The 13323-nt window shown below is 40.2% G+C and overlaps 1 protein-coding gene across 14 annotated transcripts in view; it reads right to left on the bottom strand.

The window, feature by feature from the left end:
• Nucleotides 1-13323, bottom strand: part of lrrc7 (leucine rich repeat containing 7) — a 181499-nt gene that overhangs the window by 59551 nt on the left and 108625 nt on the right. For 13 of the 14 annotated variants that reach the window (XR_011982663.1, XR_011982664.1, XM_072699695.1 and 10 more), the window contains one exon: nt 257-459. Coding sequence is in view for 12 of the 14 variants with exons in the window: in XM_072699699.1 (XP_072555800.1) it covers nt 257-459 (203 nt within the window). In the remaining 2 variants the exon portion in view is untranslated. The remainder of the gene's footprint in view (nt 1-256; nt 460-13323) is intronic. The other variant, XM_072699696.1, reaches the window with a different exon arrangement.

Raw genomic sequence — 13323 nt, 5'->3', positions numbered from 1 at the left:
TGCCCTCCTTAATTCCCTAATTCCTAGACAGGACATGTGACTTTTCAACATGAAGGTTTCTTTGGAAAGCAGGGCAGCAATCATGGCCTCGTCATCATCTTTCAACAGCATTTAATAAGAGCTGAGTAGGAACAAAAATCATGGCAAAATAACAGACTATAATAAAAAGGTTATGTTGGGGGGAAATAATCTCCTGGATGATCATCCTGTGCAATAATATTTTAATAACTCCCAGCCCATTGTCCCCCCCCCTCACCTTGGGCAGCTCCTCTATCTGGTTGGCATCCAGGTACAGCTCCTCCAGCGTTCGCTCAAAGCTGAAGATCTCCTTGGGCACCTGCTGCAGGCTGCAGTGGGAGTAATCCAGCACGGAGATGACCTCCTCCTCGCCGCGGAAGCATCGGCAGGGCACCAGACGGCCGATGATCTTCCTCTTGGTTGTCATCTCCAGAGACTGCACTGACAAGGCAGACAATCAGGATGAAAGGGGAGTAAGGTTCAAGGGTCAAGATGCATCACAAATTCATCTGGAATGCAGAAGAGTTCACAATAACATCACATGACTCTGTAGATTATATCTTGTAGATTTGTAGATCATAATACGCATATGAACCTGATGATTAGGTCAGGCATTTCAACAGGAAATGTACAGTTGACCTGTCCACATCGCGGGGGTTAGGGGTGCAGGCCCCAGACAATCTGGGTCCCCTTGGTGAGCAAAGCGAAAGGAAGTGAAAAGATTCCCATTTAATTTCGCATGAAAACCCCGCCATAAATAGAATGGAGTCACAGGAGTGCCATAAAAAGAATAAATCTGTAAAAGAATAAGGAAATAAATGTTGAATAACAAAGTGAAATAAGTACAAATAAAAATAAAAGAATAAGGAAAATAAATTAAAAATAAAGGAAAAAGAAAAATCATGATTTTCTTTATAGTTTTTGGTTTTACCGTTTTGCTTTTAATTTTATCATATTGCTTTTAATACTGTATTGCTTTTGCTACATTGCTTTCAATTGTACCAGACTGCTTTTACTTTTACCATACTGCTCTTAGATTTGCGGTATTGCTTTTAATAAAGGAACTAGCTGCCAATAAACTGGCTTTAGGCACGACTTCCTGCCCAGGCTGAGTAGTCAGTACCAGCACACATGAATCCTACTTTCTACTTGTTTTGTGCTCAAATCAAAAATGGAAAAAAACGGATAACAAGCATTCACATTTTGTTTTGTTTTTTTCATCTGACACAAGAGGCGTAACTTACAGAAAATGTTTTAGTTAAATTGTGGTCATGTTTTATTAATGTTGAAATGTGGGCATGTCTTACTGAAGGCACTTTCACACTGCAGAAACTTTTTCTGAAACCAGAAACTTTTTCTGGAACCAGGGACTTTTGTCATGTTCATACCACGGGAACTCAAATTGATTGTAGTTCCTGACAGGCCGTATCTACTCCAGACTACGTCATTGTCCTTCGAATAGGAACTACTGGGGAGCCGCAAGGATGAACTTGCCGACTGGTTGACGACAAACACCGGTGTTAACTTGGAAGTAAAGTGGAAGTGCAGGAAGAGAGAAGTAGTGGAGCAAAAATTGAGCAGATGGAATTATTTTTGTACCTTTACATTTTTAATATATCAATTAAATTTTTTGCATCAGAAAATTCAATCTAGGCTATACCTAATATACTTTAATCTAATATGAAACCAATCAGTGCTTATCAGTGGGATCACAGTACATTGTTTTGTATTCTGTGGAAAATGAAAGATCCATCTGCTGTCCAGGTATAATAAGAATCATAAATATATGTGATGGGTCCTTTAAGTAAAGTATAAATAAAAACCTGCATCCCATTTTGATCGCAATCGATCCCCCAATAACTAACAAACAACTAGCTAACAAAAAGACTTACAGTGGAAACTGCTTATATAGTGATCTCGTCTGTCTGGGTGACATTGATCACTATATGCGGATAATCATTACTTTTAACAATACGGTAACAAACTTTAAGTTTAAGTTTCCAGTCAGGACTGTAGTTTGGCTATAGCTACTCAACAAACAACATACAAAAAAACCTAAACATGTATATTACCATGATGAAGTTAGTTGAACTTATGAACAACTACAAGATGAATATTAAAGAAATCATTGTTATTTTCATTCAGAACATCAAGACCTATCAAGTTATCATATTGAGTACTCAGTTACCAGCCAAAACCTGCATACAATCTTTAAATAACTAGGAAAAAAACATACCTGGAATGTTCCTAATATCAGCCACAACTGATCTATGACCAACACAGCACCTTAGGTTAAAGTACCACATTTTTTAGTCAGTGTGGTGACACATAAATAAAATATATGGATAAAAATGAATTAAACATAGATAAAAGTCTCCTATCTGAACATCATATCCACACAACCGGCAAGACGACAGTAATTAATAACAGCAAAAAAGTTATGGATGTGGCAGCAGGGATGATGTCTAGCCTGGGACAAAAAAAACCAACCACAAAATGTAACTCAAAACCAGGAGAAAAGGGGGATCTACTGTGTCTGAAAGGAGAGAGGGACTGACTATCTTGGTCACAAAAGCCAGGGATATTCAGGGACACTCCAACACATTAATTCCACTGAGGGAGATAAGGCAAGAGAAATAGCAGAGGAAAGGAAGCAGGCTATTAAGATACAGTATTAGTGAGGTAGGAGCACTTAAGTCCGACTCTTTCCTACACTATTCATGACACTCATATAGTCACAGAAACATTACATCCTGTATTGTAGTGCTTTATTGCAATGGCAGTACTGACCAATAGACTGGTTTTTAAGAAATACTAAGTAATAATCTCGGGCATTAAAGTTTCAAAGAAGCTTACATATAGTGCTGAATGTATTCCCAAAATGAACCAAAACATTGCCCTGGCTTAACAAATAAACAATGATACTATATACTGTTATGCATTGCACAGAACTGTGGTTTATATAAATATATGCAGTAAGTATACACACACACACACACACACACACATCGGATAAACATATCTTTATGGGGACCGCTCATTCATTTCTATGGGAAAAATGCTAATGCTAACTATGACAACCTTAACCCCTACCCAGCCCTAACCATAACCATAAGCAACCAAGCAAAATACAAGAGTTTTTGCATTTTCTGTTTTTTTTATTGTAGTAACAGATTTTTATTAAATTAAGTTTACCCTTAAAAAAAATGGGTATTCATCACGTGGACATTTTGTCACCATAAGGTAAGGTATACCCGCTCTCACACATACACACATACACACAGTAAATATATACAGTGGTACCTCAGAACTCGAATTTAATCCGTTCAGAACTCCGGATCGAATCCTAAAAAGTTCGAGTTGTGATCGAATTTTCCCCATAAGAAATAATGGAATACCAGTCAATTGGTTCCCGGCCCCAAAAAAATACACCTATTTTATTTTTATTTTTTTAATTTTTTTTTAGCATTTAGACACAAAATGAACCAGATAAAAGAAGAAGAGCATTTACTGTACTAAACCCATCTACGCACATTTATCAAAACAGTAATTTGTAAAGTAAGAACATAAATGTATCCAAATAACATGTAAAGTTAAAAAAAAAAAAACAATGTGTCCTGCCCCAATCGTCCGCTCCTTCCGTGTGCCACGCCCCCTCGTTAACCTCATGTGGAATCCCCGTGAGATCAGTTGTTTCAGGTTGTTGTCATTAGTCCTTTGTATTTCGTCTGGGTTTTAGTTTGTTTCCCCAGTCCAGTCATTATATTGTCCGTCTGTGTTTTGCCTACCTTACCTGTAATTAAACCCCGTATTCCCCGATACCCTGACGTCTGCGCCTTTGTCTCCGTTCCGTCCCTGCTCAGCACGACGATATTATTATAATTAAATGTATTAATGGTTTATTATTAATATTAAAATAATTAATAAGAAATCTTTATTTTTAAATGTATTTTATTATATAATAATAATTACTGTTACTGTCTATCATTGTCTAAATGTATTTTTACTGTCTAAATATATGTATACAGCTAGTGTAAACATGCAGGATGCTATCACAGCGCATGCGAGGCTTAGACTGAAGCGTTACCCTATGTTTCAGCTGACAGACGTGCCGCGTGACTCATTTCCCCACGCGTACAAGTTATCTTAGGTCGGCGTTCACGGTTTGACTTCTGAGATTCAGATTGAGTTCTAGTTAAATTTTTTTCGAACTGGTTGGTTCCACTTTTAAGAAATTCGAGTTCTAATGAGTTCGAGAACTGAGGTACCACTGTACTTACACAGCATCCATGAGAAATGCTTACCCATTAACAAGACATACATTCATCTATACAGTCATCAATAATACGTAGTGGAGAGTGCATTCCCTGGCATGAAGGCTGTCAGACAAAACCAGCGTAAATAATATTCTGTGCTGCTAAATTATACAGAGAACCTACTGAAATGTTTCCTTTTGAAATAAAAAAAACAGTAATAATTTTCAGCTTCACTTAAATTAATACTGAATTGAAGTGGTCTGGCAGCATAATTCATTCACCATCACAATGTCCAAAGTTTGTGGAAGAACTGAAACTGCTTAAATTACAAGAAGTTGTTTCATTTTTCTCAAGGAAGTACCAGTCCAGCCCAGGGTGCTATGGAAACAGCGTGACGTAAGTGACAATTCTGCATGGGCGAAAACACCGACTTGCAATTCAGGCCTGACTTTAATGAAAAACTCCATCCATTTGAATATCCTTGGTTTTGACAGGGCCATTTGTACTGATTAAATTCCATTCTGCTCTCTGATGCTAAATGACTTTGAGGAAGAGGAGAGAGCAACACTGGAATTCTGTACAATTTATTAGTTAGTTTTTGTGGGAAGAGGTACATGCAGTGAAAATGCTGTTCGTACTTTTCAGTTTCCCCGTGCCGTTTCAAATCTCCATCTCTACAAATTTCCAGACCGATTTATCTGCAGTTGGTACAGCGTGACCGTTTGCGGCAGCCAGCACGCTCAGTGTACTTGTTAAAAATGCATGCCTATCCAACAGCCGAATTCCTCAGGGTCAGCTATGAGCCAACATGACCTGTGTGGTTTGCAGAAGCCGCAAATGGTTACCAAGGTAACAGCTTCCTGGGGTTAAAATGTATTTTTAAACGGGCAATTTTAAATTCATCTGACGGTCAATATAGCATATAGCACTCTGAGAAGCCAACAGATTAATAATGAAAACAGAATTCACTACAAAGCTTTTAAGAATGTATCGTCTCACCATTTTTATAAGAAACCAAATTACAGCAGAAACGAATGAAGTCCGAACATAAGCATTATCATTATAGCCAGCTATAGTAAATATAATCTTTCTTCCATAACCACTTATCTAGTACACTGAGCCTTTCCCAGAATGTTCAGGGCAAGAGATACCATGGATAGGATCCATCGCAGGCTCAAACGGTGGGACATTTTGAGATACCAGCTCCCCTAACTGCATGTCTTTGGACTGCAGAAGGAAACTGGAGTATCTGTAAGAAACAGGCTAACTTTATACCCAGAAGTAGCAGTGGGCAATGAACTTCCCAGCCACAGTGGATTAAGTGTACAATGATCCCCACTGAGTCACGGTGCCATTAAATACAGGAGGGAAGAAATGGCACGACCTTAGTAACTGACCTTAAACATCTTCAATAAACAGCCAATCACAAAATAAGCAGAAATACTGAATCTGTAAAAAAAAACTGGTTGTTAAATTTTTTCCTGTGAAAAATTCATTTCGACAAAGCTGATTTCAGGGCGAAGCCGGATTTAATGTGCACATCTGTTTGAGGAAGAGCTCACGGCAGAAAAAGTACTGGTATAGCGGCGGGCGGCGCATTACGACTCCGCAGGCTGTGCTCTCAGATAACATCGAGGATGATTATCATAAGAAGACCCTTGCTTGCCTGAAGGAGCTTCAGGAGTTCACTGCTTTGGGAGACTGCGATCGGTGCCGACAACCCACCATCGCATGGTGCGTCGCAGTCGGGCAGAACCTGCGCGCATCAGCGAGTGCTTTAGCGTACATGACCTTCAGAACCGTACTATTTGGCTCATTCTATTCAAGAAGGGGCCAGAAAAGCAACCCATTAGGCGACACAGGGGGCCGCCCGGGACACCACCTTCTGAGGGGGCACAGACTTAACAAGCTGATTTCACTTAGTATCAGACAGGGGGCGCCAGCGGTGAGGCTTGCCCAGGGTGCCACATCGCTATCCATCACCAGGTTCACCGTACACAGTCAACATCATGTACCTGGAAGAAGCAGAGCTGTTCCCAAAGGCTTTCTGCAATAAGTGTATTAGAAAAGGCATGCAACAATATTGAGAAAGCAGCCTTTTCCATCTGCTGGCTTTTTGAATAATTAAAACATCCCCTTGCACTGTATACACACTGGTCATTAGCTGCTTTGGCAACAGTGAAATATTGCGAAAGTCTTGATCGATACGGTAACACAGATGTATGAACATAATTCCCCTACGATCCTTATTGAATTGTTAGTAAATTGCCTATTACCAAAGAATAACTGGGCGGCAGTGCACTGCTATAAATTGTTGTAAATTGTAATTGGATACAACGCCAAGGGAGAAGAGCGGCTGTCAGTGGAGGAACAGGCAGCCAGGAGCAGGAGTCGCTGAACCGTGACCAAGGCAGGGCGGCTGTTCTTATTTGCGGATCACACTGGAGTAACGGAACCTTAGTAGCCGTACAGGCGGCGCTCTGATAATGAGGAAAATTACCCAACTACTGTCGCATCTCCCTCTCTGCCGAGGAGATCATCCACTGCCTTTAAAATGCAGCACATTGGGCATGAGGGCAAAGTAAGGGGGCTTATCACTGAGCGACATCCATCTACTGAACCCCAACATGAACCAAGACACGCTAAAGTTAACACGCACTAGCAGAAGCTAACTTAAAACGTGGCCTAGCTAGCAAGATATGATGCTACATTCAGATGTATATTTAATTCTCATTGTTCAACTGTCATGTAACAATCTACTAAGCAGAAAACGATGATTTGAGGGCATATTCTTTTGGTAAAACTTCAGAGTTAAATCTATTTGCACTTTAGAAGATGAAATACTGCACCCATAATGCCCTTGAACTGTGGGGAGAGCACACAGCACAGAAAGGTGCTGACTGCCTCAGAAGATGCAAACGAAGAAAGTGGCCCTCCCTTCAGTTAAACCGAAATGAAGTCATAGCGATTATTAACCATATTATAGCGGCTTTCAGCCTATTCTGGGAATTACGGTGAATGACACTACAGGCCAGGAGTTTGGGCCTACCCTTCGATTTTAAAAAAATAAACAATACACTGCTTTTCAAACTTTCATTACAAGAAAATATTAGACATACTTAAAACAAATGTAACTGGCTGGTTCTGAAGTGCACTGTAACAATGTACTCTGCTTTGTAATGAATGTGAGTGCCTAAGTATGAGGTTCATCAAAATATGCACCCCTTGCCTTTATCACAGCGGCAGATTCACTACATCCTTTCCAGCAATTTCAGGAAATAGCTTGTGCCCAAACCCTCCCACACCTTTACAAACATGCAAACAGCTCCGTCTCATTTGCTCATTTTAAAGTTGTTGGTCCAACTCGTCCTATAGGTGGACTTTCATCCATCCACAAGACCTGCTGCCCGCCCTGAATACTCCAGTGTTAGTGTTGTTTAGCCTGTAGTGTCTTTTTCTTAACACCATGAACTGAAGGTTTTCTGGCAGCTACTCGACCATGCAGTCCAACTGCTCTGTCTTTGCTTGACAATAATCGCAGCCCTCAGACCTCTGCAGTCATCTTCCAATTTCTTGCACGTCACAACTAAATGTTGATCTTCAGCCTTTGATGTCATTTTCCTTGCCCCAGACTGTTTCCAGTCACTGTTGCTTCCTGTCAACCTTTTTCTCTGTAAACAATAGGTCACTTCATGCTTAGAAACATTTACCTTTCTGGCTTTTTGGCAACAAGGGAAAACCTCTTCACTCAAAATTTTGAATTTGAACCCTCTGTTCAATTGCTACCTGTGCCTTTCTAGCCATCACAAGTATAAAAATACCAACTATTTATCAAAATGTCTGACATCAGTTGTGATACAGTACAACAGAAGGTTGAAACGAGGAGCAGAGAGTGCATTAAACCTCTCACAAAGGATAGGCAGACAAGTGGCTTCCTTTATTAAGGCATAATCAGGAAAGGCCAAGAGCAAATCAAGTTCTGACATTAGTAAATGGAATTCCAACACAAAGTGAACATCAATGCACTAAAGGCAGATCTGATATTTCTTCTTCAAAACCAATAGTTTCAGCCTTTGTGGATAAATAATGCGATATTACAAGCAATGAAATACTGAAAACTGGTCAGTTACACTTGTTTTAATTATTTCTAATATTTTCTTGTAATAAAAGTTTGACAAAGCAGTGTATCATTTTTTTTCCTTTTTATCCAAGGGTGGGCCGAACTTCTGGCCTGTAGTGTGCATAGTGTTAGTAGTGTTATTTCTAACTGTGCATGAGAAGCACTGAATACACAGAGACACAGGGTTCAAATTTATAGTTAAGGGTCAACAACAATAACATTTCCAAATGAATTGATTGATTGATTGATGAAGCCCTTTATTGCTGTTGCAATACACCTTGTCACATGGTCACAAGTACCAGCGAAATAATGGCTATCAACCCGACCATACATATACAACACACGTAGGGGGTAGACAGGTCAGGAAGACAGGGGATTGTAGGAAAACTCAGAGAAACAAGATTACGCGAGGATAGTGTAGGTGAATAAAAAAAAAAACAGCCCCCAGACTGTACTCCAGTAGGGAGGACAATATAGGAACAGAGAAAAAAAAACACCTCAGCAATAAGCACATAGTCACAGATGTACAGCTGTCATTCTAATGAGGCATTCCTGTTCCGTTATAAAATGTCTTACATCACTATCAAAAAATAAAAAAAACAATTGTAGGAGCTGTGAGCTTAAGGAACAAAACTTTGGCTATTTATGCCAATGAACACACCCACCCTCCTCTAACCTCTGCCCCCTCAAGCACCTCCCATCAGAAAACCTCTACCACTCAGATTCTCTACCCCAGGATGTGCCACTGTGCTATTTGTAATTCCTTCTGTGTCCAAAACAAAGCATGAAAGCAAAAGATTGACAAAAGGAAAACAAACTTTTCAACACTTTGAACATTCAGACCAAAATCATTCAGAGGTTACTGAACATAATATTTAACTGAATAATCAATATAATTTACACAAGGTGGCAGATATTGCACATATATGTACTTCAGTTAATTGTTGATTGTCAGCAAAGCATTACAGTATACCATTTAGGTTGTGGGATTAGTTATACAGCTGGGCAATGAAGCCCCGCAATACCAAACACAGTTACAAATCAACGACTCACCTGAACTGCAGTATATCTGTTTCAGCTTATATGATGTTACATAAATATCAGAGTGCAATGGCCCTGAAACTAATGCCCAGTCAGTGAATCTGACAATAAGAGGACATTTCTGGCTACCTATAAATGCAGAAGATTGCTTAAACCACTTCCTAAAGCTTCAATGAGAAATTGAGCGTACCATTGTCTACCAAGGAGGGGACTACATTTTCAAAATACTGCCACCAGCAGGCTTCACAGGGAATGACGCGGGCTGGACAGTGTGTCTTGGTGACTTAATGCCTGTTATTACTTATAATAAGTGACTTAAGGCACTTATTATCGTGTATTGGTGTTTGCTGTGTCTAGCTCATCGCCGAGCTTCAGTTACTAAGCAGGACGCGAGGCGGCAGGGGGCAGGCAGCCGCTGACACCTGTCCGGCCATCGCCCCGACCTGCAGACCGGCGAGAGAGGAGCAGGTGGAGCTGGATCCCCGCTGTTTTCCCTCCAAGCCTTGGCGGGAGGAAAGGGCAGGTCTGCACCACGCTTTGCTCCTTCCAGGCATGGCTGGCTGATGACACATCCCAGACTCAAACTCTGATGCAGGCACCTGGCAAGGGCATCTTACGCTTCACCATCTCTGTCACACCATTGTAGTGGCACTTAAAAGTTACCTTGGAAACTCGTAACTTTGGTTTTCCAGGCTGCCCTGTTTTGTGGGCTGTTGTTGTCTGGTTGTCGGTTGCCTGGGTAACTGATTCTTCCAGAGCTGCCACTGGCTTTTCTCTGACAGCCCTACACAGCTCCCTGCACTCACGGCATCTCGGTTAGATGGGGTATCGTGATTTTCTGACATCATACCTCCTGCTACCTCCATCTCGTGGACCACAGCTATTCATGATTATGAAGGGACCCTACAGTGACAGATGCATTTTAGGCAAAATCATGTGAACCACAATTCCTGCTGAAAACACTGTTCTTACGACTATTCAGTCCAAGGTGAAACTTACAAACACAATGCAAACCGAAACAGATTTCTATTCCCATTTATAATAATATAAGTCTGTTTTGTTTTGTTTTTTGTTGCTATTTTTTATTTCTGGATTTCATGTGCAGGCTCGGTCAGAAATCAGAATCATGTTAAGGGAAGCAAGATTGCAAGCTCTGAGGCAACAATATGTAAACATTGTGCAAGAAGGTGAATACTGCTGAAATCACTCTGTATAAATTTGTGCACCCCTCTCCGAGCATGCAAAGTGAATCTGCTGCTGTTAGCTTTCAAATAAATGTCTTTACACATGATCACCCACTGCTAATATAATATAATAATATAATATAATATAATATAATAGATCAAGACATACTACTTAATACATATTTATATAGTACATATATTAATAGTAAAGCATTACAGTGTACTTACACACTTTATATGTAAACATAGGACATGAAAATAAAAGTTTAAAAAAACTGTGACATTTCAGTTTCCTTATCCTAGAAAACTGGAGGTTTTTTCTCAAATATACTGAGTGTCAGATAGCTTAAAGGGCCTTTCATCTTAGCCTTCCACAATGCAGCAGATGTGCTGCATTACAAAGCCATTGGAAATGATTAATCGTAAGGTAAGCCCACACACAGGGTCATCGTAAAGGCTCCCTACATTAAACAGCAGGTTTCACTCCTGGTGAAACTGATCTGCCTACGCAGACTCTCTGAATACCAGTATAGAATAAACACCGTTCAAATCAGTCTGATCATTCACTCACACAGGTAAGGTACTGTATGAAGGTGGTTGCCTCTTACTACACAATAATTGCATTTAACCCTGTATACTGTCTGGCTTAAATCGGGAGCAACCAGGCATTAAATCAGAATCAGAGGGGGGGGGCTGTCAGGAAGAGTGGGTACAGTACGTGGGGGGGGGGAAATCAAGACATCACATAGCAATATCACATCCACTTTAGAAATCAGAGCAACTAATGAAAATTAATATTAAGGCTGATGAAAAGAAACATGATTTTTCATAGCAAAACTGACCTTTTATTAAACTGTTCACTTTGAATATTTTATTACGTTTTGGAACATTAAGAAAACAGTTTAATGTTGAAGGAGGTGGAGCTGTGATCCGACAAGGTGAAATGTGGACATAAGGAGGACGAGCTGCTATCCAACGAGGTGTGATTTGGACATAAGGAGGCCATATACATGGGGTGAGAGGTTCTCCTGCACCAGTGCTGGAGAACTCTTCAGGGCCTCAACCAATCCGCAAGGAGTCTGACAATAACTCTACAGTACATTCAGTGAAATGCATGATAGCATGAGCTGATACTCAGGAAAAAACGCGTCACTCAGACTTCTGAGGCACTGCTGCTACTATTGCATGGAGATTGAATCTGTTCTGCTTGCAGTTGTTGTCTTCTGGCAAATGCCGTTTCTGTGTGACAAGCAGGAGCCAAGCCCATCTGCCAGTAGGTGGGTCCCGACAGCAGAAACAAATCAATCTGGCCACACAGTGTAAAGAGTGATTAATGCCGCGACCTTATGGGTAATCTAATCTAACAGATACCTGAGCTGGTCCTGCATTTCACAGAAAAGAACAGTGAGACAGGTTTAGCAGGCATCAGGTGACACATACTGCTGGTATCTTTATGATATGCACATGCAGGCTAACATAATAAGTATTATATGTTTCATTTTTCATTCAGTAATTTAAGAAAATCAAAACAGAATACACTGGCATGAGTATAACTTCTAACTTCAGACTTCATTAAATGTTCAATGTCTAATACTAATTACGTTAACGATGATTAATGAAGGTGGCAGCACGGTGGCTCATAACTCCAAGGTTGTGAGTTCGCATCCCGGATTTAGTTCAGCTAATTAGTGTCTCTAAATTGCCACTAGAGTGTGAATGTGTGTGAATGTGCCCTGTGATGAACAGGCATCTGATTCAAGGTGAACCGCAACCTTCTGCCCATCCGACGAAAAAATGATAACGGTAATTATCGCGATATAATTTCCCTCAATATCGATATGCCAAATGCTCGATAAAAATTTGATATAATTTAAGACACATAATGCCGCTGGCAACATACCAATGCATTACAAAATGAGGTCACTTTCTCTGTCAGGACCGGCAGTGGAGCACAAGCGCAAACACAGCTGTGAAAATGGGGGATTTATTGAACAAATAACAGAATGCAACAAACAAAACCATCAAATCAACAGGGCAACTCACGGGAAGAGCAAGTAAGTCCAACGCAACCCGTTCAATAAAGGCAATCCAGCGAAGTCTAAGAAGAAACCCCACATTAACAGTCCATGAGAAATCCTGACTGTAATAATCCACAGAGAATTAAAAAAAGACAGGAAGAATGCCAGCTGCAGCCTACTGATGACTAAAATAAGCTGCTCATCTTCGATCTCGGACGTGTGAAATGCGAAATGCTGTTTGGGACCTACAAGCAGTGCTTTTAGTTTCCTTTTCGGCATGCTTTGATACCTTTTCTGAACAGAGAGCTAGTGGGATCAGAAAAAGTAGCAAATTGTTCCAGAAGCGTAATTTTGACTATCACTGCTGTTTGGCAAGTGTTTGTTACATTTTGAAGATAAAGAAAAGTTTATAACTACGACTAACCATCTGGTTTCTTCAATTTTAACTAAGGAGTAAAAATCAGCCTTTAAACTGGTGAGAAATAATGACTTGACATTTATTATGATACTTATCGTCATCAGCCGATATGAATTTCTTTTATCGTGATATTTTTAAAAATATTGCTCAGCTCTAGCTCGGTGCTGCCTAAGTTAGGCTCTAGGTAATCCTAACCAGAAGATGATTAATTAGAGAGAGAGAGCTTTGCTCACTTTAGGAAAAAAAAACATATTTATCTTAAGACAAA

Source organism: Paramormyrops kingsleyae, chromosome 15, assembly GCF_048594095.1.
Source record: "Paramormyrops kingsleyae isolate MSU_618 chromosome 15, PKINGS_0.4, whole genome shotgun sequence".
Lineage (NCBI taxonomy): Eukaryota > Metazoa > Chordata > Actinopteri > Osteoglossiformes > Mormyridae > Paramormyrops > Paramormyrops kingsleyae.
Note: the sequence above shows the minus strand (reverse complement) of the source record. Positions and strands in the feature narration are given on the sequence as shown.